This window comes from Cervus elaphus, chromosome 19, assembly GCF_910594005.1.
Source record: "Cervus elaphus chromosome 19, mCerEla1.1, whole genome shotgun sequence".
In the NCBI taxonomy this organism is placed as follows: Eukaryota; Metazoa; Chordata; class Mammalia; order Artiodactyla; family Cervidae; genus Cervus; species Cervus elaphus.
In genome coordinates, this window is record NC_057833.1 from 82,712,764 (window position 1) to 82,738,530 (window position 25,767).

The 25,767-nt window shown below is 40.1% G+C and overlaps 1 protein-coding gene across 12 annotated transcripts in view; it reads left to right on the forward strand.

Annotated features, from left to right (window-relative positions):
• The window catches only part of CEP63 (centrosomal protein 63), a 79,442-nt gene extending 60,459 nt beyond the window's left edge, over nt 1–18,983 (forward strand). For 7 of the 12 annotated variants that reach the window (XM_043874353.1, XM_043874356.1, XM_043874357.1 and 4 more), the window contains 7 exons: nt 2,852–2,989; nt 6,002–6,116; nt 6,974–7,171; nt 8,548–8,634; nt 15,332–15,537; nt 16,310–16,595; nt 18,458–18,983. In XM_043874353.1, the coding sequence (XP_043730288.1) occupies nt 2,852–2,989; nt 6,002–6,116; nt 6,974–7,171; nt 8,548–8,634; nt 15,332–15,537; nt 16,310–16,595; nt 18,458–18,616 (1,189 nt within the window). In that variant the 3' untranslated portion in view covers nt 18,617–18,983. Of the gene's footprint in view, nt 1–2,851; nt 2,990–6,001; nt 6,117–6,973; nt 7,172–8,547; nt 8,635–15,331; nt 15,538–16,309; nt 16,596–18,182; nt 18,214–18,457 lie in introns of those variants that run through there. The other 5 variants (XM_043874361.1, XM_043874359.1, XM_043874350.1 and 2 more) reach the window with 4 other exon arrangements.
• The last annotated feature ends 6,784 nt before the right edge of the window (nt 18,984–25,767 follow it).

Consider the following 25,767-nt stretch of genomic DNA (forward strand, 5'->3'; position numbering starts at 1 on the left):
TTAAATTTTTAGGTATTTTTTATATTTAAAAATTTAAATTTTTTAAATTTAAAGTTTTTTTAAATTTAAAAATTTAAATTTTTAGGTATCTTAATTTAATTTTTAAATTTTGATTTAATTTAAATTTAATTTAACATATAAATTTATTAAGTTTATATATTAAATATATTACATTAAAAATTAAATTTAAATAAATATTAAATTTAATTTTATTAAATTTAATAAAAATTTAAATAAATATTAAATATATTAAATAAATTTAAATTTAATTTAAATTCTGATTTAAATTTTTAGGTATTTTTTATATTTAAAAATTTAATTTTTTAAATTTAAAATTTTTAAATTTAAAAATTTAAATTTTTAGGTATCTAAAATATTAGATAATATTGTATGGTTATTTTTTTCTACCTTCAGTTTGGGTCCCCTAACCAAGAAACTCTGATGTTTAGAAACTTAGAAACCCTTTTGTCAATCTGTATGGGCTTCCCAGGTGGTGCAGTGGTAAAGAATCCACCTACCAATGTAGGAGACGTGGGTTCAACCCCTTGGGTTGGAAAGATCCTCTGGAGGAGGAAATGACAACCCACGCCATTATTTTTGCCAGGATGATCCCATGGACAGAGGAGCCTGGCAGGCTACAGTCCATGGGGTTGTAAAGAGTCAGACATGACTTAGTGACTATTCTCTCTCTGTCTCCTGTTAATTTGTACCCTTGCTGAAACTCCAAACGTGAAAGGAATTATAGTTTCATGTCTCCTGGGAGGCCTACCTTCTTTGGTAAAATAGGTCATGATTAGTAGCTGGTAAGGACGTGTGTTCATATTCTGCGAGAACTCCAAAATTACAACTTGCTGCTGAGCAACCGTCAATAGAAGAATGCTGACTCCCACCAAAAAGATACCCCACGTCCAAGGGCAGAGGAGAAGCCCTAGCAAGATAGTAGGAGGGCACAATCACATTTAGAATCAAACCCCATACCGGCTAGAGCTGCTCGGAGGGCTCAAACAAACCTTGTGCCACTGGGACCCAGAGATCCCACAGAGACTGAGGCAGAACTCTGTTTGAGTGTCTCCTGCAGAGGTACGGGTCAGCAGTGGCCTGCCGCGGAGGCAGGGGCTCTGGGTGCAGTAGAGCTGGGTATGGCATAAGCCCTCTCGGAGGAGGTCGCCATTAACCCCACCATGGAGTGGCCAGAACTTACACAGGGCTGGAGAAACAGACTGTTAGAGGGCACAAACAAAACCTTGTGCGCACCAGGACCCAGGAGAAAGGAGCAGTGACCCCACAAAAGGCTGACCCAGACTTGCCTGTGAGTGGCCAGGAGTCTCCAGCAGAGGCGTGGGTTGGCGGTGGCCTGCTGCAGGGTCAGAGGCACTGAGTGCGGCAGTGCGTGCATGGAACCTTTTGAAGGAAGTCTCTAGTATCTTCATTACCTCCACCATAGTTTGGCCTCAGGTCAAACAACAGGGAGGAAACTTGGGAGGGGGTGGGGGGGGTGGGGAAGAGGGCCCACCCATATCAACAGAAAATTGGATTAAAGATTTACTGAACACTGCCCCGCCCATCAGAATAAGACCCAGTTTCCCCCTCAGTCAGTCTCTCCCATCAGGAAGCTTCCATAAGCCTCTTATTCTTATCCATCAGAGGGCAGACTGAAAACCACAATCACAGAAAACTAACCAAACTGATCACATGGACCACAACCTTGTCTAACTCAATGAAACTATGAGCCATGCCATGTAGGGCCACCAAGACGGACAGGTCATGATGGAGAGTTCTGACAAAACGTGTTCCACTGGAGAAGGGAATGGCAAACCACTTCAGTATTCTTGCCTTGAGAACCCCATGAACAGTATGAAAAGGCAAAAAGATAGGACATTGAAAGATGAACTCCCCAGGTCGGTAGGTGTCCAATATGCTACTAGAGATCATTGGAGAAATAACTCCAGAAAGAAGGAAGAGAGGGAACCAAAGCAAAAACAGGACCCAGTTGTGGATGTGGCTGGTGATGGAAGTAAAGTCCGATACGGTAAAGAGCAATACTGCATAGGAACCTGGAATGTTTAGTCCATGAATCAAGGCAAATTTGAAGTGATCAAACAGGAGATAGCAAGAGTGAACATCGACATTTCAGGAATCAGTGAACTAAAATAGACTGGAATGGGTGAATTTAACTCAGATGACCATTATATCTACTACTGTGGACAAGAATTCCTTAGAAGAAATGGAGTAGCCATCATGTCAACGAAAGAGTCTGAAATGCAGTACTTGGATGCAATCTCAAAAACAATAGAATGATCTCTGTTCGTTTCCAAGGCAAACCATTCAATATCACAGTAATCCAAGTCTATGCCCTGCCCTGTAATGCTGAAGAAGCTGAATGGTTCTGTGAAGACCTACAAGACCTTCTAGAAGTAACACCCCAAAAAGATGTCCTTTTCATTATAGGGGATTGGAATGCAAAAGTAGGATGTCAAGAAACACCTGGAGTAACAGGCAAATTTGGCCTTGGAGTACAAAAAGAAGCAGGTCAAAGGCTAATAGAGTTTTGCCAAGAGAACGCACCCTTTATAGCAAACACCCTCTTCCAACAACATAAGAGAAGACTCTACACATGGACATCACTAGATGGTCAATACCAAAATCAGATTGATTATATATTTTGCAGCCAAAGATGAAGGAGGTCTATACAGTCAGCTAACTTTTTTTTTTTTTGGTAAACCAGGAAACAGACTAAAGAATTCTGAAGAGTTTCATTACTAAAAAGAGTTGGGAAAATATGAACTGCCTCTGTGTTGTTTTTGTTTGCAAAGATACAGGCCTTTAACAGTCCTCCTGTGTCTTCCTGTAGATCGCTGGAGGAACCTCTGGCAGAAAGGAGGTATGCCTCTCAAGGGCAGGGGGACTTACAGAACGTGCTCTGCCAACTGGATTTTACCCACACTAGTGAAGAGCTTCTGCAGGCAGAGGTGACGCGTCTGGAAGGCAGGTAGATAATTACATGCATTTCAGCAATGTTCAAATTGTTAGAAACTATTTCAATCATTGTATTGATAAAGTAAGCTAATATAACAAATGAAAACCTGTTTTTTCCTCCAGCTTTCACAAATGGCCTAACTTCTGATTTCATTGAGATTAAAGGAGAACTTTGATCTCAATTAAAGGAGAACTTCCTAATCTTTTTACCACCAAACCTACCTGTCAGCCTGTACCTGTCTGTGCCCTTAATCTGTTAGAGTGGATGAATCAATGGATGATATGTCTGTGCTTCTAAGATTCCACTTATGTATAGTTTCTACAGTTTTTTCTTTTCTTTTATATATTGTCAATTCTTAATCTCTGCTAAATCATTTCCCCTGGTATAAAATATGTTTTACTATTCCTCATCTTGGGAAAAAGATGAAAACCCTCCTTTAATTCTATATCCCTGTCAAGTTACCTCCATATTTCTCTGCTCTTCTTCAAAACCCAATTCTTCAAGAGGTGTCTATATTGACTCTCTGTATGTCTTCACATTTCTCCCATGCAGAAGGCCTTCAGTTAGACTGGCTTTCCCCTTTACCAGCCACCTCACTGGAGCTTCTCTTGGGGAGGTCTCGTTGGACATGTGGTGCTCCTTCTGTTCTGAAATGCTGTTGATATGTCCTTGTGTGTTGATTGAATCCTTATTTATGCTGTCCTATGCCCAGCTCACTTGTATTACTATACGGTGAACTTTTTTTTTTTTGGTCATACTGCAGAACTTTTTGATTGGGAGCAGTTTGCTATTTTATTTTAAACATAAATCACAGTCATTTGTACTCTAATAGTTTTCTGCATGTAGAAGATAAAAATATATAAACTGTTAGCCTGCAGGGAAAAAACAACCAAAAATTTTCCATTTTGCCTTTTTAAGTAACAAATTTTTGTCCCTACTCTAACTAATATATCTTTTATTTCTGTTTTTGGAAACCACTAAATATTTTCTTTGCATAGTAAATATACATGCATCCACAGTTTTTATTTCTCACCTTGAAGTACTTAAGATATTCTTAATTCTCATTACTGAAGTATATGTGCACACACTAGATTGAATAAGATAAAGTTTAGTATTCTTATTGATGGGCTTCCCTGGTGGCTCAGACGGTAAAGAATCCGCCTGCAATGCGGCAGACCTGGGTTCAATCCCTGGGTTGGGAAGATCCCCTGGAGGAGGGCTTGGCAACCCACTCAAGTATTCTTGCCTGGAGAATCCCCATAGACAGAGGAGCCTGGTGGGCTACAACCCCTGGGGTCGCAAAGAGTCGGACACAACTAAGCAGAGCACAGCACATTCTTACTGATGTGGCTTCCCTGGTGGCTCAGCAGGTGAAGAATCCATTTGTACCAAAGAAGGAGACACAGGTTAGATCCTTGAGTTGGGAGGATCCCCTGGAGAAAGTGTGGCAACACACTCCAGAATTCTTGCCTGAGAAATCCCACGGACAGAGGAGCCTGGTGGGGATCCATGGGATCACAAAAGAGGTGGACACGATTTAGCGGCTAAACAACAACAACAAAGTTGTTATTGGTATTAGAGTTAATATTTACATTTTTTATCATAGATTTTCCATTGACTAACTTTTTAGTGATCTTTTACATGTTTTGCTATGCTTTCGGCAGATTCCGAGGACTTGTGTCTTGCTTGTGACACACTGCCAACCTGGAACACCTTTTTCTCTTCAGGCCTCGATTTTCCCATCTTTAGAGAGGACAAGATTGTTTCTGATTTTTCTTCTCTCTACCTCAGTGTTTTATTTGACATATTATAGTCATATACTAAGTACCACATAATAAGCATTCTAGGATTTTTAGAAATAAAGTTGGGATAAATGGATACAAATACCCCTGTTCAGTAATAAAACTGAATGGCTTTAAAAATTATTTTTCTATATCAAAAGACTAGTAAAAAAAGGAACTCTTTTAGACAGCTTATTTGTATTGTTCAGTTTGAACAGAATACTCCCTGAAACAGGAACTGGAGGAATATACATGATTGTTTTGTATTGTTGTATTGCCAAGGTGATATTTTGAACGATAGCTTGTCTGGTAAATTGGTTGTGTGGGGGAACAATCTAACAGTTATTAAGCCTTTATTGAACAGTCTGGAACCGAATGATGAAGGGCCCGAGGGTATGGTGGACAAGGTTAAAGGGAAGTGAGAAGTAAAAGATATTATTTTAATTCTAGAATTTGTAGTTTGAGAGACAGAATATGTACGTTAAAAGACCTAAGAGCAATTTAAAGTGAAAGTTCTAGAAAGTGTCTACCTTAAAACTCTTAATAATTGAAAGCAGACTGTTTGTAAGATGATTTTGGGGATTGAGGGTCAGGGTGGCTCTTTCCAGGTAAATGCTGATTCGATTCTTGAAAGGGTGTTGACTGTCCATTGTCAGGTGGTGGAGGGAGGTGCTGTGTGGTCAAGGGGGTGGTATGTGAAAAGAAAAGAAGTCAGGCTTAGCACATGGCACATGGCAGACTGTAAAGCCTAGCAATTTAGAAGCAAAAAGACTTTATAGTGGATATGAGCTATGAGATAGGAGAGGCATGGTGTCCCTGAGGTTCTTATTCTGATGAGGGATAAGTAAGGGTGACAGGTTGGAAACTCATGATTATTTTGGCAGCTGTGTGTAGGATGGGATTGTAATTAAGCTTGGTGAAGACTGACATGATGCCCGGTCATGTACAACTAGAGAGAAAAAACTGCCTACGTTGTTATAACATTTAGAATTTTGTAACCAGTAATATTTTAAGCAGATAGGAGGTATATAGGTGAACACAGAAGTCAAAAGTATCTCCCCAAAAGTTTGGATTGGCATGGACTTCTCTGACTCCACTGATACGGAAATTGGAAATGAGTTTTATTTTGGGTTAGAAAGTGATGTTTGTTTCTTGGACATTAAGAGAGTAGTTAGATAACTCAACTTGTGGGCTTCAGGATTTTGTTTTGTTTTAAATATGTGACCTTATTTTTGTCATGCAGCTTAGAATCTGTGAGTGCAACATGTAAACAGCTGAGTCAAGAGCTAATGGAGAAATACGGAGAGCTAAAGAAGATGGAAGTGCACAACAATGAGTACAGGGCTGAGATCAAGCAGGTGAGAGTGGCAGACCCCGCTGTGTTTGTAGACTGAGCGGTGGGTTGGGAGGTTATAGGAGTTAATAAGAAAAATGTCATCCAGAGGCCCTTTGATGCTCATGAGTAGGGTACCTGTAATGTGCTTAGGAGAATATCTTTCTGTGTCATCCTCAGGGATGCCGTTTAAGTATTTTCAAGATAACTGAAGCCTGCCCCCTTTGAACTCTACAACTTTATTTTAAATGTGTCTTGATGAAAAATTTTCTAAAAGATACACAGCTTCTTGCTTGCATGAACACATGATCATATTAATTGAGGTGGCATTTAGTATTTTCTTACTGACTGAAGGTGGTGATGGATGTGTATTCTCTTCTGTGCTGTGGGTAGTCATATCCTCATTGGCATTTGAAGTTTGTGGAATTTGTCTCTGTGTTATTGGGCCCTGGCTGTCCTATTTGTTGAGTCATTTCTTTTTATTACTTCTTTGAGATTACTTCTAGCCCTGTTTTTTCTTCTCTTTCTGTTATCTTCTATGGACCAGGAAACCATATAAGCAAAAATTTTAGATTTGCAACTAAAAAAAGAGTGAAGGTAACAAATGCTGTCCTCTAAACAATGTGTGCTTCAGTTTTCTGATGCTGGTTCTCAGCATTTGAGTCAGCAATCTCTCCCTGTTTTGAGATCTAATAAATAATTGTGGGTATAACCACCTGACCTGTACAGATATGCAGCTTGGTAAATTGCTAATTTTTTGCAGATTTAATTAGGGGAAAATTTATGACTTGAGGCAGGGTAAAAATTACTCTATTATTAATATTATATTTTTCTATCTAACATGTCTTCTCTCAATTTTTAATGCTTTCTATTTTTTTGTAGTTGAAAGAACAGATTTTACAGGCTGAACAGAGCTACAGTTCTGTACTAGAAGGAATGAAGATGGAGATCTCCCAGCTAACTCGAGAGTTACATCAGCGAGATATCACTATTGCTTCCACCAAAAGTTCTTCTTCTGACATGGAAAAGCGACTCAAAGCGGAGCTACAAAAGGCAGAAGAAAAAGCAGTAGAGCATAAGGTAAAACTTGAACAAGAATTTTCTTTATTTGAAGTTTGTTTATGAAGGTTCAGTTTATTAAAGTTACAATTTCCATAGTGTTTAATTCAGTAAATTGTTATGAATCCTCTTTTTTAGGCTGGCTAACAAGTAGTCTAGTGAAGATTGGCAGGAGTTAAGAGTAGTTCAGACAAGTGAAAAGACTATTTCTGTGGTGAGTGGTGAAGGTTACCATGTTCACTGTGGCAGGTGGGACAAGTGGTGAGGGATGAGGTGGGAAAGCAGGGATTAGCTCCTAAAGGGCCTGCCTGCCCTGTACAGGAGTTTTCATGTTATCTTGGGGTCAGTAGAGAATGGGTTAAACAGGAGTAAAAAGTTTCTGTGGTTGTATGTAGAAGAAGCAAGGAGGCAGAGTGACCACTCAGATGCTGTCACAGCAGTGAGGTGGTGGCCTGAGCACTGCGCAGGGGAGACCCAGGGAAATGGACGCATTCTGGAGATACTTGCCTGTTAAGATTGAGTAGGCTTTGTATTTGACTGGATAGGGAGAGCGAGTTAGATAGAGTTAGGGAAGGATGTCACTAGGATTCCGGCTTTGGCAACTGATTAGAGAGTGATGCTCTTTAATGAAATACAGAAAAGATAAGGAGCAGGTTTGGGGGGGGATAATGAATTTGTATGAAAGGTACCCAAAATGGGGAAGCTGGCAGATGGGACACTGGTTTTGAGATAAAAGCTGGACTTTCATATGGAAATATCTAATAGTTCCACAGAAGGCCTGGAGTGCAAGATTAAAATCAAGGTAAGACATTTAGCTGTGGGAGTCTTTACATGAAGTTGGCATTTGAAACTCCAAGAGACTTAGGTATTGTAAGCAGAAGGCAGGAGAAGGCATAGAGTGTGAAGAGGAGAGACTTGAACCCAACTTAGGAAACTACTCATTTAGGGTAAAAAGGTGCCAGAATGATGCTAAAAATGAAAGAGACAAAAAGGAAGAAAACCAGATAGTTCTCACAAAAGAAGTAGGAAGCCAAGGAAGGCAGGAATCTTCAAGTAGGAATAAGCTACTACCTTGAAAGGAGGGCAGATTATGAGATGCTGGAGGCAGAGGCCAGAAAGAAGAGTCCCAGAGAGTCACCAGTGCCTGGATTGATCTGTTTAGAATAATACTCTTAATTGCATGTGTACAAATTCATGTTGAAACACCTCTTCAAAAAACTTTTTAGGAAGTATTTGTATATATGAATGAAGAATGTAACTTCACCTAATGAAAATTTGGGGAATTTTCATTAGGTGAAGTTTTGTGGAAACTTTTTGGAATTTGTGGAAAAATTTTTTAAGATGCATTTGATTTATTCATCACATTTATTTCTTTTTTTCTACTTTCCCCTTCTCAGGAGATGTTGGGTCAGCTGGAATCACTCAAATTAGAAAATCGTCATCTTTCTGAAATGGTGATGAAATTGGAATTGGGTTTACATGAGGTACATATATAGAAACGTGCTTTTCTACTGTCCAAGCTTTAAAAGAAATTACTTTGTAAATACTGATATTGTAAAGAGAAAGCTAAGATCAAACTATGAAATGATCCTTCTGCAAAAACTTTCTCAAAAAGAAGTCAAGACAGTGATAGGAGTGAGCAAAATATGACTCTTCACTCCAACAACTGGGAGATTTAAAAAAATACTGTATGTGATAAAAATACATGTACAGTCTGTGTTCTTAATAGAATGTATATAAAGGGTTTAGCATAGTGTCTGGCATTTCAGTGCAGTTCACTTCAGTCGCTCAGTCGTGTCTGACTCTTTGAGACCCATGAATCGCAGCACGCCAAGCCTCCCTGTCCATCTGGAGTAAACCAGCTCCCGGAGTTTACTCAGACTCATGCCCATCAAGTCGGTGATGCCATCCAGCCATCTCATCCTCTGTCGTCCCCTTCTTCTCCTGCCCCCAATCCTTCCCAGCATCAGGGTCTTTTCCAATGAGTCAACTCTTTGCATGAGGTGGCCGAAGTATTGCAATTTCAGCTTCAGCATCAGTCCTTCCAATGAACACCCAGGACTGATCTCCTTTAGGATGGACTGGTAGGATCTCCTTGCAGTCCACGGGACCCTCAAGAGTCTTCTCCAACACCACAGTTCAAAAGCATCAATCCTTTGGCACTCAGCTTTTTTCACAGTCCAACTCTCACATCCATACATGACCACTGGAAAAACCATAGCCTTGACCAGACGGACCTTTGTTGGCAAAGTAATGTCTCTGCTTTTTAATATGCTGTCTAGGTTGGTCATAACTTTCCTTCCAAGGAGTAAGCGTCTTTTAATTTCATGGCTGCAATCACCATCTGCAATGATTTTGGACCCCAAAAAATAAAGTCTGACACTGTTTCCACTGTCTCCCCATCTATTTCCCATGAGGTGATGGGACCAGATGCCATGATCTTAGTTTTCTGAATGTTAAGCTTTAAGCCAACTTTTTCACTCTCCTCTTTCACTTTCATCAAGAGGCTTTTTAGTTCCTCTTCACTCTCTGCCATAAGGGTGGTGTCATCTGCATATCTGAGGTTATTGATAGTTTCTTCTGGCAATCTTGATTCCAGCTTGTGCTTCTTCCAGCCCAGCGTTTCTCATGATGTGCTCTGCATATAAGTTAAATAAGCAGGGTGACAATATACAGCCTTGACGTACTCCTTTTCCTATTTAGAACCAGTCTGTTGTTCCATGCCCAGTTCTAACTGTTGCTTCCTGACTTGCATACAGGTGGTATATAATAAATACTTAACACTGTTATTATTACTGTAATTACTATTTTCACAATCTTTTCATTATAAAGTATGTCATCTTTTAAGTATTTTTGTTTTAAATATATTTCTACAAGGTAAAAGTGTTAAGTGAAAGTGTTAGTCGCTCAGTTGTATCTGACTCTGTGACCCCCAGACTATAGCCCTTCAGGCTCCTCTGTTCATAGGATTCTCCAGGCAAAAATATTGGAGGTGGGTAGCCATTCCCTTCTCCAGGGGATCTTCCCAACTCAGAGATCAAACCTGTATCACCTGCATTGTAGGCAGATTCTTTACCTTCTGAGCCATTAGAGAAAAGCACTTCATTTAATCAAATATTCTAGAATCTTTTATGCTGAAAGTATTTAGTAGACAGTGTAATAGATACAAGGATGAATAAGATTCTTGTCTTTACAAGATTGAGGGTAATCCAGTAGGGAGGATAAGAAATGTAAACAAGCTTCTCTGAAACCAGAGAACAGGATTAGCTAACAGAGAGTTACCAACTGTGTAAGTGCTCTTTAAACTATTTTGTTATAAAATTGTTATTTTTGCAAAATGACCCATCTGTTTCTTACCCTCTTTTCTTGATACAGGTCAAATGCCCAGAGATTTTAGAAATTCTCTTTTTCTGTTTTTCTGGAGAGTATATGCCTCCAAAAATTCATGGTTATGCAATGCCCCTGTTGGCTCCTAAGTAGTTTTAGTTTCACTCTCAAGGATTGTGGAGGCTGGGGTGGAAGAACATGCAAAACACTACACGAATACTTTATTTCAGCTAAAGGAAAATACAGGGAACCATTTTTATAATCTTTTGAGAGGGTGAGACACTCTTAGCATCTTGAAACCACAAAGAATTTTACAACATAAAGAATTCTACAATATAAAAATATAAAATTTCTGGACTACAAAAGGCCCCATTTAAAAGACTGATAGACTAGAGGAAAACAATCTGTTAACAGACAAAAGGTTAATATAAAATATTAATATATAAGGCCTTATAAAGATAACATAATCATTGGGATCTAGTAGGAAAATAGGTTCAGTTCAGTACAGTTCAGTCACTCAGTCGTGTCCAACTTTGAGACCCCATGGACTGCAGCAGGGCGGGCTTCCCTGTCTATTACCAGTTCCCAGAGCTTGCTCAAACTAATGTGCATCAAGTCGGTGATGCCATGCAACCATCTCATCATCTGTCGTCCCTTTCTCCTCCTGCCCTCAATCTTTACCAGCATCGGGGTCTTTTCAGATGAGTCAGTTCTTTGCATGAGGTGGCCAAAGTATTGGAGCTTCAGCTTCAGCATCAATCCTGCCAATGAATATTCAGGACTGATTTCCTTTGGGGTTGACTGGTTGGATCTCCTTGCAGTCCAAGGGACTCTCAAGAGTCTTCTCCAACACCGCAGTTCAAAAGCATCAATTCTTCAGTGCTCAGCTTTCTTTATAGTCACACTCTCACATCGATACACGACTGTTGGAAAAACCATAGCTTTGACTACATGGACCTTTGTCAGCAAAGTAATGTCTCTGCTTTTTAATATGCTATCTAGGCTGGTCATAGCTTTTCTTCCAAGGAGCAAGCGTCTTTTAATTTCATGGCTGCAGTCACCATCTGCAGTGATTTTGGAGCCCAAGAAAATAAAGTCTCTCACTGTTTCCATTGTTTCCCCATCTATTTCCCATGAAGTGATGGGACCGGATGCCATGATCTTAGTTTTTTGAATGTTGAGTTTTAAGCCAACTTTTTCACTCTGCTCTTTAACTTTCATCAAGAGGCTTGTTTGTTCTTCACTTTCTGTCATAAGGGTGGTGTCATCTGCATGTCTGAGGTTATTGATATTTCTCTCAGCAATATTTATTCTACCTTGTGCTTCATCCAGCCCAGCATTTCTCATGATGTACTCTGCATATAAGTTAAATAAGCAGAGTGATGATATATAGCCTTGACATACTCCTTTCCCAATTTGGAACCAGTTTGTTGTTCCATGTCCGGTTCTGTTGCTTCTTGACCTGCATACAGATTTCTCAGGGGGCAGGTGAGGTGATCTGGTATTCTCATCTCTTGAAGAATTTTCCACAGTTTGTTGTGATCTACACAGTCCATAAATAGATAATCATAGAAGTAATACAGAAATTCAGCAAAGAAGAAAAGCAGTTACATCCCTTTAATAATCAAAAGAAATAAATATTCTTTTGTTTACTGGCTTGACAATGATTTTTTAAAAACTGATATAACCAGTGTTGGCAGGGATATAGAGCAACAGGCTCTTTAGTGATCTGTTAATGAGAAAGTAAATTGACAGCTATTCTGGAGGGCAGTTTAGCAATGTCCATTAAACCGAATGTAAATACATGCAGTCTATAAAGTCCTGAGTCATGTGCATTTCTGATTGTGGTTGTCATTGCTGAATTATTCTCCTTTTGTCATCAGTTTGCATTCCCAAAGAACCCATCCTGGAGAAGCAAATGCATGAAAATGGTCATTTCAGTATTGTTTGCAGTATCCACAATTTTGAAAAAATGTAAATGTTAGTTTGCAGAGGGATGGTTTCATGATTTTCTTTACTAGGAGATGTTATGCCGTCATTTAATGTGGCAGATGAACATATACTCCCTCGCCGAATCCCTCTAAAACTAAAGTGAAAGGACTTAAAGCAAACATACAAGGATGAAAAAGTAGGAGAGGAGACAACAGCTAAATATTTTGTAAGGGGGAAGGTGGGTGGAAAGAAGGAAAGAAGAAAGGAAGGATGCATAGATGGAAGGAAGGAAAACGACTTTATACACCTTGATAAGCAATACTAACCTAGTGGTGGAGAAAACCAACAGCTTGATTTGCACCACAGAGTCTTCAAAAGGCTCAGGATTTCAGTTCAATTCAGTTGTGGCTGACTCGATGCAACCCCATGGACTGCAGCACGCCAGTCTTCCCTGTCCGTCACCAATTCCCAGAGCTTGCTCAAAGTCATGTCCGTTGAGTCAGTGACGCCATCCAACCATCTCATCCTCTGTCATCCCCTTCTCCTCCTGCCTTCAGTCTTTCCCAGCATCTTTCCCAGGGTCTTTTCCAGTGAGTCAGTTCTTCATATCAGGTGGTCAAAGTATTGGAGCTTCAGCTTCAGCAACAGTCCTTCCAGTGAATATTCAGGACTGATTTCCTTTACAATTGACTCGTTGGATCTCCTTGCAGTCCAGAGGACTCTCAAGAGTCTCCAACACCACAGTCCAAAAGCATCATTTCTTTGGTGCTCAGGTTTCTTTATGGTCCAACTCTCACATCTGTGCATGACTTCTGGAAAAACCATAGCTTTGGCTAGATGAACCTTTGTTGACAAAGGAATGTCTCTGCTTTTTGATATGCTGTCTTGGTTGGTCATAGCTTTTCTTCCAAAGAGCAAGTGTCTTTTAATTTCATGGCTGCAGTCACCATCTGCAGTGATTTTGGAGCCCAAGAACATAAAGTCTGTCACTGCTCAGGATTTGGAAATAGCTGATTGAGACTTTTATCTTATGTAGTGTGATTACCTGTTCATATTTAAGAGTTGCGAACTCTCAGAGGTGCTTAACCTAGACTATGGCCAGAGATTCTGTTCAGCTTAATTTCTCCTGAAACCTCTAACAATGGTAATGATGTCCTTTCTTCACACAGCCAGGTGTGTGCTTGCTATGCACTTTTTATATTACCTTTCACATTCATTTGTTTGTAATTGTTGTTAATAAAATAGTAAATTTGAGAAAAATTTAAATGATGCCTGCTTGGAAAAAGCAAACATTATCTTCTTCTAAAAGATATCTTTAATGACATCAGATATGAAACTGGCTGTTGAGAATCATGTCAGCAATTTAGACTTCCTCTGATTTTGAAGTTACAGTGTAAACATGATGTATGTATTAAGAACAGTTATTAAAAAGTTCCATTTTGCATTTATCATCCTAGGAAGTTGATATTACTTTTATGAATGAATAATTTTGGCTAAATAACTTTTAATAAAAGTATCTAATTAGCTTTGTAATGAAAGCAATAGCTCTGATAAATTATTTACCACAGTGAAAATAAAAGTCACTAGTAGTTCATAGTTTAACTCCTATGTCCTGCAGATTTTTTTTTTTTTTGAGATTTTATCTGTCAACAACTTGCTGAAAGATTTTATAACTTATTCTCACTACTAGTACACATAGTTAAATGGTTGTATTTTAAGCTTTATTTTTTTGTTAGGTAAATTGTGTTTGTCAAACTACTTGACCAGCTTATTTTCAAAAAATTCTTTATAGAAAAGAGCAAGCTAAACATCGTATTAAATTCCAAAGAAGACAACCATAATTTTTCAGAATGCTAATGAAAATATTTTGTCATTAGAAAAAAATGGTCCAGACTTGTGTTTTTTTAGGTGCTATATTACTAGGAAATACCTAGAATTGAAGAGCAATAGAATTTATAATCACAGAATTCAGACCATATCAGAGTAGTAATTCCTACCTTATCCTTGTTGAATACTGACTTACCATGTCAAATCAATCTCACATACCAGAATAGGTACAACATTATGTAAAAGTCTTTAAGACCAGAGAGTTATTTATTTAAAAGTTGTCCATGCCAGCCAGAATTCCTTTTCAGAACATTATGTTCAGATTTCTTTCTTTGAAATAGGTCTCTTGGTTTTCTTCCACAGGTATTGTGGGGCTATTCAACCTTCTGTCTCCATCTTTTTTTTTTTTAAGTTAAACTATAGTTGTATAATTGCATAGTTACAATATTATATCAAAGTGTACAACATAGTTGTTCAATATTTTTATAGATTATACTGTTTAAAATAATTATAAAATAATGGCTATATTGTCTGCTGTATAATATATCCTTGTAGCTTATTTATTTTATACGTAGTAGTTTGTGCCTCTTAATCCCCTACCCCTGTCTAGCCGCACCCCTCTTCCCTCTCCCCATTGGTAACTGTTCTGTGTCTGTGAGTCTGTTTCTGTTTTGTAATATCCATTTGTTTTATTTTTTGTTTTCCACATATAAGTGATAACATATAGTCTTTGTATTTCTCTGTCTGATTTATTTCACTAAGCTCAACTTTCTCTTTCTTAAAGAAGAATTCTTGGTTACTATTTTCTTTCTTTTTGTCTGTTTTTGATTCTCATTTGTAGCTTTCTTCCATTCTAGTTCCAGCCTTCCTCCAGCTCCTTAGATATTCCTTCACACATTAGGGAAGCCCATTGTGCTCCTACCCCATTAACTAAGAAATACACCCCTTTTTTTAAGGTGCCAAAACCAGATCTATACTTTTTCCTAAGTAAAACCATAGATTAACTAGTCACAGCTAAAAGTAATTTTCAACCAACAGTATCACAGATCACAAGTATTCTTTTACAAATTAAGTGCCTCTGTTCTTTTTTATTAGGCAAAAGAGATTTCACTAGCAGACCTCCAGGAAAATTATATTGAGGCATTAAATAAATTAGTATCTGAAAATCAACAACTACAGAAAGATTTGATGGATACCAAAGGTCAGCTGGAGATTTCTACTCAGATATGCAAAAAAAACCGGGACAGGATCTTTAAACCAACACACAGCAGAGTACCTGAGTTCAAGAATACAGAGTTCAAGTAAATTTTCTTCATAGTTTATTTAAAATATATATCTTTATTATGTAATGCTCATTTCTTTGAGAATAATTTCCAATTTATAGAAATTAAATCTTTATCAAAGGACCCTATGTTTAATTTTGAAGTACAGTGTGTACAAGTAAAGCTGTTAGGTTAAAAAGTGCAGGGGGTTATATATCACTTTCATGCAAACTTCTAGATGTAGGTGAGAATAACAGCCTAATTCCCCTGAGTTTTGTCATGCTGCTTCCCACCTCTCTAGCTTCACTTGGCCCATAAGAAGTGGAAGTTAGCTTTTTATAAAAAGCTTCTTTTGTATTTTTGGTGAACTAACAATAGACTGTTACCTAAAACATCAGTATTCAATGAAAAACCACCCGGCTTCAGCTCTTACATGTTTTCCTACCAGGAACCTTTGCTGACACCCTCTCTGCCACTCCCACCTCACCCCCAGGTAAAGATAAGGGACTTCTCTATGCACATTGCTTCCCTCTGTCCTACCACCAACCTCACTAGGGCACCCAGATAGCATACTTGTCTTCCTTGCTGTTGTGTAAGTCTGTAGGGGCAGGGACGTGGTCATGGGGGTTGGATATTTGGGCCCAGGGTGATGAAAAGAATGCCTGGTCTGAGCAGGCTGCTGATTTTGTAAATTATAGCCTTCTCCTTAGTCTGGTACTGTATTTTTATTGAAGTTCCAACAATAAGTCTGTTTTAAAGGAGGAAAACTACTACAATGTTTATCTGCTTTATTTTCCAATCTGCTATCCAGGCCAGCCCATGGCCAGCGCAGGCATGATGGGATGAAGGCTGAGCCCTACAAAGCAGGTCTTCATTCTCCGCCAGGACAAGCATCGGACAGCATAGAGCCTGTGTCCCTGTCCCGGGGCTTCAGCCCCCAGAGCCATCAGCTTAGCTCTTGCTGCTCCACTGTCTCTCTGCCGTCAAACTTTCTGTGCAAAACTCACTCTCTTCCTTCAGTGCTAGATACAAATGAAACCAACTTTTCTGACACTGTCTCTGAGAGCATAAATGATCCAGAAGACTTTACATCTTCGGTATGGAAACTTTTTGATCTTACTAGTTTATTAAGTGTGTTTAGTTTGATTTTGTTTTTTTATTTTAAAGCAGAGGGTTTTTTTTTTCTTTTTGTCTCCTTACTGCTTCTCACTCTTAAGTACCCTTTGTTATTCTCATGTATTTCTGTCCTAAGATTTTGCTTGTGAAGACTTCAGCCACGACTGCTTTTTAAAATGTGTCTTGTTAAGTATAAGTTATAGGGATTCATTTATTTTCAGCCAAAATTTAAAATTCCCTTCCTGTCTTTTTTCAGAGAGGGTCACCTTTGTATTGGAAATGATTGATTCAAGGAATATCTCTACCTGCCAAGACAGTCCTGGAGCGTAGACAGTGGGGGAGGAGAAAAGGAATGGCTGGAAAGGGAAAGAGTGGGTTGAGGCAGAGGAATTAATGGCATCTGATGTGTCTGTTATGGACCATAGGCTGGGTGCCGCCCCACGGGGCCCTGGTGGCAGACGCTGCCCTTCAACAGGGCTGGCCCCTTGTTCCTGCAGCAGATGTGAGGACTCCTCTCCACCCTTGTTTTTGCCTTCTGTGCTGAAGCGCTCACCTCTAGCCGTTCATTCTCATTACCCTGTGATCCTGTACCTGTGAAATACCTGTTCAGTATTTTTGACTTTTTAATGTGCCAACAAGTCCATAGGAGTTCTCTTTTAGTTGTTGAAATATATGCACTATATATGTAATTCTGAAATCCAAAAAAGACCTGATGACTAACTTTCTAAGTTTGGCACCAAGACCTGACCTGGCCTGAACTGATATGATGTGATAAAATGTTGATTGATCCCACTTAACATTTTATGTCTGAAATACCAATGTGTTTGATTATGGGATGCTACCTCAGACTCCTCATAGGTCATGTATTCTATATTTGTGAATTCATCTACTTGCTGAACTATTTGTTACCTGTAAGCAGAACTCATAAGCACTTCCACAGTCATTCATGAACATGGCAGAGCTGGATAAAATGTGAGTCACTGGACTTGCATGTTTCCAGCTAAGGTCAGTCAAGGTGGTACATTACCCTCTTGTTTCAGCTCTTGTGCTGAGATGCCCAGAAGATAGAGCCACTCAGGGGCAGTAGAGTGCACGAAGCTCAGATGCTGGGCTTGAACAGGGTTTGAACCCCAGCTTTGGCACCCATTAATGGGGTGGCCTCGGGCAAGTCACTGAACACTGTGAACCTTGTTTTTTGTGAAATAAAGCAAACAGAATCTACCTGGTGAGTTATTCTTAGGAGTTAGGATTATAATCTGTGTGAAGTTTGTGTGTATGTGTTTGTTTCCCATAAGAGAAGTGTTTCAATATTCATTAATTCAGGGTTTGCGATGACGTTATAGAAAATAACTACTGCAGATAAGGGTCAACTAAATATGGTACATCTAAATTCTGAAACCAGTGATTTCAGACAAGGGGCTGTAGACTCAAATTTTGGAGGAAGGAAAATATTGATTTTTAACTGGTATATAATTTATTACAGGTAGATTTTCTATGCTTTAAAAAGTAACATTCAGATTTTTATAAGTAAGTTTGAAATAAATAGGCATTAAGTATATCTCTTCTAGGGTATAGAAGGCTCTGGAAGTCTTCAAATGAGTAAGTAATATATTTATATGATGCTTCACACTTACATAACTGTGTCAGAAAGGAAGAGATCTGTGTTAATTTTTGTGGGACTTTTTTTTTTTTTTTCACTGTTATCATTATTAGGATAAAAACAATATCTTGTCAGAGGAAAACATCCCCCTTTTGATATTGCTACTTAGAAAATATCATGAATACTGTATCTTAGAAATATACTGTTCAACTTAACATATGTCAAAATTTGTTTCTCTTCTAGTGTCCCTTGCCTCTGTCTCCTCTCGGTTCAATAGCCACAAGATTTTTGGAAGAGGAAGAACTGAGGTCTCATCACATTCTAGAGCGCCTCGATGCCCATATTGAAGAACTAAAGCGAGAAAGTGAAAAGACAGTGAAACAATTCACAGTCCTAAAGTAGCCTCTTAAAAATCACAAACTTGGAAATAAAACTAAACACTGAAGAGTTACTGTCATCCTGAAGTAGCAGCTCTTTGAAAGCCTGAACATACGACTATATAGAAGCCATAAAAATGAGATGTACTAAAGCTGCTGTGAGGAATCTGAGAAGCTGATACTTAGCTCTAAGGTGTTTTCTCTGCACTGTCTTGTTTAAAGGACTTTTTCCAGCAATAACATGTAAATAAACCACTTTGCTAGACTTTTTTCTCATATTAATATTTATTATCATAAAGTAATACTTTCTCTTGCTGACTTAAATGTAATAGCTGAAGACTAATTAAAGATTTTATGATACATGTTGGAAATAAAGTAACTGTAGGAACTTCCTCTGGGAGCAGTGTATGTAGCAGAAGCCATGGATCTCAGTCAGAGTGATGCAGATTTTGCTGATTTTTGTACTGGTGTTGCTCCTCATTAGCCAGTTGGGCTGGTAATGTGTGAGGCTAGGCGGAAGTATTGTGAAGGGAATGGAGAACTTTGACAGGAAGCCCTCTCCTATTCAAAAGACAGATGTGGGAAAGCGGTGGGAGCAGGGCCTGGGGCTGGGTTAGTGTGGGAGCCTGGGGACACTCGGTAGAAATCTTGGCATCTGCATTTCTGAGGAGAGGTTTGAAGGGGAGACAAAGATGTCAAGGTGGAGAGGCATTTGAAGCTGTGGAGATCTGGAGGAGGAGGGCAAGGAGAGACAAGAGCAGAACTTGGGGCCTGAAGGACACCAGCACATGAGCATCATGTGGTTAGATCCAGCAGATGAGCTGGAATGTGCAGCCAGAGACCAGAAGGCGAGGTGGAGGGCTCTTGTCAGCCAAGATGGGGCTCCTGTGATCCAGCCTTCTCTGTGGATCTTTCCCATCAGCAAACAAACATCCTGTTATTTTTCCTTTCTTTAAAGCAAAACAAAACCTCAGTTCCACATCCTCCCTACTGATCCACACACTTGCTTCCCTTCACACAGATGTCTCTGGCGAGTATTGTCTGCAGTGACTTTTGCCACTGTCATCTTTTTTTTTTTTAATTTATTTTTAATTGGGGGATAATGGCTTCAAAATGTGTTGGTTTCTGTCATACAACAAAGTGAATCAGCCATAAGTATACATATGTCCCCTCCCTCTTGAACCTGTCCCACGCCGCATCTCATCCCACCCCTCTAGGTTGTCACCGAGTAGAGTTGAGCTCCCTGTGTTATAGGCAACTCCCCATTAGCTACTGTTTTATGCATAGTAATGTGTATGTTTCAGTGCTACTCTCTCAGTTCACCCTACCCTCTCCTTCCCCAGGCTGTGTCAAGTCCATTCTCTTCATCTGTGTCTGTATTCTGTCCTGCAAAAGGATTCATCAGTACCATTTTTATAGTTCCATATATGTGTGTTGATATACTATATTTGTTTTTCTCTTTCTGACTTACTTCGCTCTGTATAGCAGGCTATAGATTCATCTACCTCACGACAACTGACTCAAATGGGTTCCTTTTTATGGCTGTGTAATATTCCATTGTTTATATGTAGCACAGCGTCTTTATCCATTCATCTGTCAGTGGACATCTAGGTTGGTTCCTTATCCTACCTAGCTATTGTAAATAGTGCTGCAATGAACACTGGGGTACATGTATCTTTTTCAGTTATGGTTTCCTCAGGGTATATGCCCAGTAGTGGAATTGCTGGGTCATACGTAGTTTGGGCTTCCCAGGTGGTGCTAGTTGTAAAGAACCTGCCTGCCAGTGCAGGAGATACAAGAGATGTGGGTTTGATCCCTGGGTCAGGAAGATCCCCTGGAGGAGACCATGGCAACCCACTCTGGTATTCTTGCGTGGAGAGTCCCCATGGACAGAGGAGCCTGGCAGGCTACAGCCCATAGGGTTGCAAAGAGTCAGACACGACTGAAGTGACTGCACGCATGCATGCTTGGTAGTTTTATTCCCAGTTTTTTAAGGAATCTCCACACTGTTCTCCATAGCGGCTGTACTAGTTTGCATTCCCACCAACAGTGCAAGAGTGTTCCTTTTTCTCCACACCCTCTCCAGCGTTTATTGTCTGTAGACTTTTTTGATGATGTTCATTCTGACCAGTGTGAGGTGATAACTTCATTGTAGTTTTGATTTGCATTTCTCTAGTAATGAGTGATGTTGATCATCTTTTCATGTATTTGTTGGCCATCTGTATGTCGTCTGTGGAGAAATGTCTGTATGGGTCTTCTGCCCATTTTTTCATTGGGTTGTTTGTTTTTTCTGTTATTGAGTTGCATGAGCTGTTTGTAGATTTTGGAGCCTTTGTCAGTTGTTTCATTTGCAATTATTTTCTCCCAATCTAAGGGTTGTTTTTTCATCTTGTTTATAGTTTCCTTTGCTGTGCAAAAGCTTTTAATAGGACCCACTTGTTTATTTTTGTTTTTATTTCTATTACTCTAGGTCAAAAAGGATATTGCTGTGATTTATGTCAAAGAGTGTTCTGCCCATGTTTTCCTCTAAGAGGTTTATAGTTTCTGGCCTTACATTTAGGTCTTTAATCCATTTTGAGTTTATTTTTGTGTATGGTATTAGGAAGTTTTCTGTTATTGTTGTTCAGTCATTTAAGTCATGTCCGGCTTTTTGTGACCCCATAGACTACAGCATGCCAGGCTTCCCTGTCTTTAACTATCTCCCAGAATTTGCTCAGATTCATGTCCATTGAATCAGTGATGCCATCCAACCATCTTATCCTCTGTTTCCCCCTTCTCTTTCTGTCCTCAATCTTTCCCATCATCAGCGTCTTTTCCAGTGAGTTGGCTGTTGGCATCAGGTGGCCAAAGTATTGGAGCCTCAGCATCAGTGCTTCCAATGAATATTCAGGGTTGATTTCCTTTAAGGTTGACTGGTTTGATCTCCTTGCTGTCCAAGGGACTCTCAAGAGTTCTCCAGCACAACAATTCGAAAGCATCAATTCTTCAGTGCTCAGCCTTCTTTATGGTGCAATTCTCACATCCATGCATGACTACTGGAAAAACCATAGCTTTGACTATATGGATGTTTGTCAGCAAAGTGATGTTTCTGCTTTGTAATACACTGTCTAGGTTTGTCATAGCTTTTCTTCCAAGGAGCAAGCATCTCTTAATTTCATGACTGCAGTCATCATCTACAGTGGTTTTGGAGCCCAAGAAAATAAAGTTTGTCACTGTTTCTACCGTTTCCCCATCTATTCACCATGAAGTGATGGGACTGGATGCCATGAACTTTGTTTTTTGAATGTTGAGTTTTAAGCCAGCTTTGTCACTCCTCTTTGACTCTCATCAGGAAGCTCTTTAGTTCCTCTTTACCTTCTGCCATTAGAGTGATATCATTTGCATATCTGAGGTTGTTGATATTTCTCCTGGAAATTTTGATTCCAGCTTGTGCGTCATCCAGCCCGGCATTTCACATGATGTACTCTGCATATAAGTTAAATAAGCAGGGTGACAATATACAGCCTTGACGTACTTCTTTCCCAATTTGGAACCAGTCCGTTGTTCCATGTCTGATTCTAACAGTTGCTTCTTGACCTGCATACAGGTTTCTCAGGAGGCACATAAGGTGATCTGGTAGTCCCATCTCTTGAAGAATTTTCCATAGTTTGTTGTGATGCAGACATCTAATGCCTTAGCATAGTCAATGAAGCAAAAGTAGATGTTTTTCTGGAATTCCCTTGCTTTTTCTGTGATCCAACAGACGTTGACAACTTGATCTCTGGTTCCTCTGCCTTTTCTAAATCCAGCTTGTACATCTGGAAGTTTTCAATTCATGTACTGTTGAAGCCTCACTTGAAGAACACAACTTTTGAACACAAAATTTTGAACACAACTTTACTAGCATGTTAAATGAGCGCATCTAATTTCCTTCTTTTGCATGTAGCTATCCAGTTTTCCCAGCACCACTTATTGAAGAGGTTATCTTTTCTCCATTGTATTTTCTTGCTTCCTTTGTCAAAGATAATAGATGCGTCCCATTATTTTCTTAACTTAATCCTCTCCAACCCCACCTCCCTCCCCACCGTGAAACTGCTCTCCTAGCCTGGAGGTCGCCAGTGACTTTGTCAGTTCTGAGCATCATTTCACATGCTTGGTCTTCCTCTCACCGTCTCTTGGTTTGTCTGACCTGACAGTCCTACCCATTCCGTCTGTTTCTACTCTTCTGACTTTTCCTCTACTAAAGGCCCCCGCTAGGACTTCAGTGTGAGTTTTCTCACTCAACATGCTCTTTCCCTAGACTATTGCATTCAACTTTTAAGCTTTTAATTCTATCTGTAGGCCAGTGACCTCTACATTCAACACTGACCTTGACCTCTCCCCAGAGCTCCTGCCTTAGAATGTCTTCACTCGAATGTCTGATAAGAACCTTAGGCTGAAGATTTCCAAGAGAACTCTTGAATCTCCCTGTTGCTTAGATTCCATGTCAGGGTGGCATCATGTGTGCCAGTTGCTAGGAGTTATTCCTTAATTCCTTCCTTACCCACACCTCCGTACCCAAGCCTTTGGGTGGTCCTGTCCATTCTGCCTACTGTCTCAGACCCAGCCGTTTCTCTCCTCATGCCTGCCGCCCAGACTCTCACCTGGATTCCAGCAGTAGCCTCCTAATCGCTATTACTCCTACTCCTGACTCAGTAATTCATTCTCCATACCTCCTAAGTTACCCTTTAGAAATGTGAATTAAACTGTCCCTGCTGCCTCCCTCCCAGTCCTTCAAAGGCTCCATTCCATATCCCACCAGGTTTGAATGTGAGTTGCCTGTCATCTCCCGTAAGAACCGCAGTGCTCGGCGCCCCCCTGCGCCACCCCCTCCATCGCTGTCCTCCCTTGTGCGCCAGCCTGCCCGGCCTCCCTTCTGGTTCTCGCGCGCCGCCAGCCGTAGCCTGTGCGGCCGCTGCCCTTGCTGTTTGCCTGGAGCCTGTTCTCGCGCCTGTGATGGGTGCTTTCCCCAAATCCTCGCTGACTGCCGTCTCCACAACCCACTTCTCCCAGTTTCTCTTGCTCCCTGCCCAGAGTTATTTCCTTCACAGTACTCAGCACTCTGCAATCCTTTTGCCACTTGATTTGCATTTTTGTTGTCACTTCTGCCTTTGGAATTAAGCTGCTTGAGGGGAAGGACTTTGCTGTCTGATGGGGCCCTCACCTCTCCACACAAGCCCAGCACGTGGAGCTACTCAAGCAGTTCAGAAACCAGTGAACAAATGTCTTTCCTCAGAAGCCACACTTTTTTTCCTTCGCACATGCTACCAACCCTTCGGCCAGCCCCTCTTCCCTCATACCTCCTGCCCCAGGCCCCAGTACCTTGCTTGGCAAAGCTTTCCCACACACATCCCGGGGAGAGGGCCTCCTTGTTTCTCACAGAGCTGTGTGTATGCATCTCTCAAAGCTCAAACCACCCTGTGCTTCCTCTTCAATTTCTGTGTCTCCCACTGAACTGAAAACTCCTCAAGAGCAGGGGCCGCCCTCAGTCAGCAGGTTGCCTAACATAGTACATACTAAGCAAGTACTAGGTGGATGAAAATCACCACCATTCTAGGTTTCATTGTAAAATGGATAATACTTCACAGGGTTTAGTGGATTTACTGAAAAGATATTTCTGAAAGGGCTTTGTAGACTCTGAAAATACTATACCAGTGTGGACTATTAAGAGGGGATTCTGAGCCTTAGACTGTCCCAAGCTTATGGAATGTTCATACTGCCTGTTGACTAGGGGGAACAATGGCAGACTGTAGTCGCTGGAAATAAGGAGTCATGAGGTGCTATGTATTTCCTTAAATTTATACAGTACTGTGTTGTTTTAAGTTGAAATCGTTAACTGATTGAATTTGTCAGAACGTTTAATTGTAATTTAATCTCTTAACTTTATTCTTCAAAAAGATATGCCAAATATTAAAATGTGTCAAAATTCAATTTGAGTTAGTTTCTTCATATACATTTCACAAAACCTCTCAGTGAGCGGGGTGCCCGAATTAGCTGAAAAGATAAGGGTGTTGTCGTCTGGTTGTGGGTTTTCAGATGACATTTTCTTGGGTGAGTTATTCTTCTTGGCCTGGATCCTAGTGAAGTTGTGTCTGGATTTCTATGCAGATTTTAGCTGAAGAAGACAAAGATGAATTCCCACTATGGGTTGGACATGACCTTTCCATGGAGCCTCTTTTGATTTCAACAAGTCTAGGAGGCAGTGGGTGTCGTTGTTCCCATGTGACAGGAAGGATTTAAGTGGCTTGGCTTTCTAACAGCGCCTGGGGGTAGAGAGTGTGGCCTCTGTAGGCACACAACCTTGTTCTGAATCCTTGCTCTGCCACTTACTAGCCCCGTGACCTTGAGCAAATTAATAACCTCTCAAGGCCTTAGTTTTCTTATCTGTAAAGTGGGGGAGATAAAAATCGTATCTACCTCCTAGTGTTTGTGAAGCACTTAGAACAGGGCCTGGTCCAGTAAACATTATGGAGGTATCTTGTTGAGTAGAAACAATACCATGCTCTGTGTTTCTATTATGTCAGTTTAGCTGCAAAAAATTCTGTCCTCCTTTTCATACACAGACATGTGACATCAGGTGATGTCATATAGGTGATGGTGGTCTGTTTGCAAAATGCCCCTGAGACCAAAACCTAAAAGTTACAGATAAGGAAAATAACTACAGAATCAGCTCTGTCCTTGAGAACATACACCAAGTAAACAGTTGTCACGCACGGCACTTCATGAAGTGCACAGCATAAGGTACAGAATGGCAAGGTTGGAAAAAGAAACGTGTTGACTTGTTCTAGAAACAGATTGAAATAGTAGACAAAAATGCATCTGAAAGGAACAAATGGTGGGATTGGGCCAAAGGACAAGTGAGGGCCGTAAATGCTGGTCACAGAGGAGCAGCTAGTCCAGCCTGGTTGGTAGAGGCAGGTAGCAACACTACCTCTGAGCTTGTTAAAGGCCAAAGCAGAGGAGAAAACATTATTATTTATTACTTAAGTACATAATTATTAATTATTACAAAATCAGAACACACCATGGGTTCCAGAGAAGTACTCTGTGTGTGTATGAGCAGTGGGAGTGGGCCATCGCATTTTTGTAACTGAATAATAACAGGGTCAGTACAGCTTCCTTACAGGGGGCTTCAGTGCAGGCTGTTGGCATACTGCT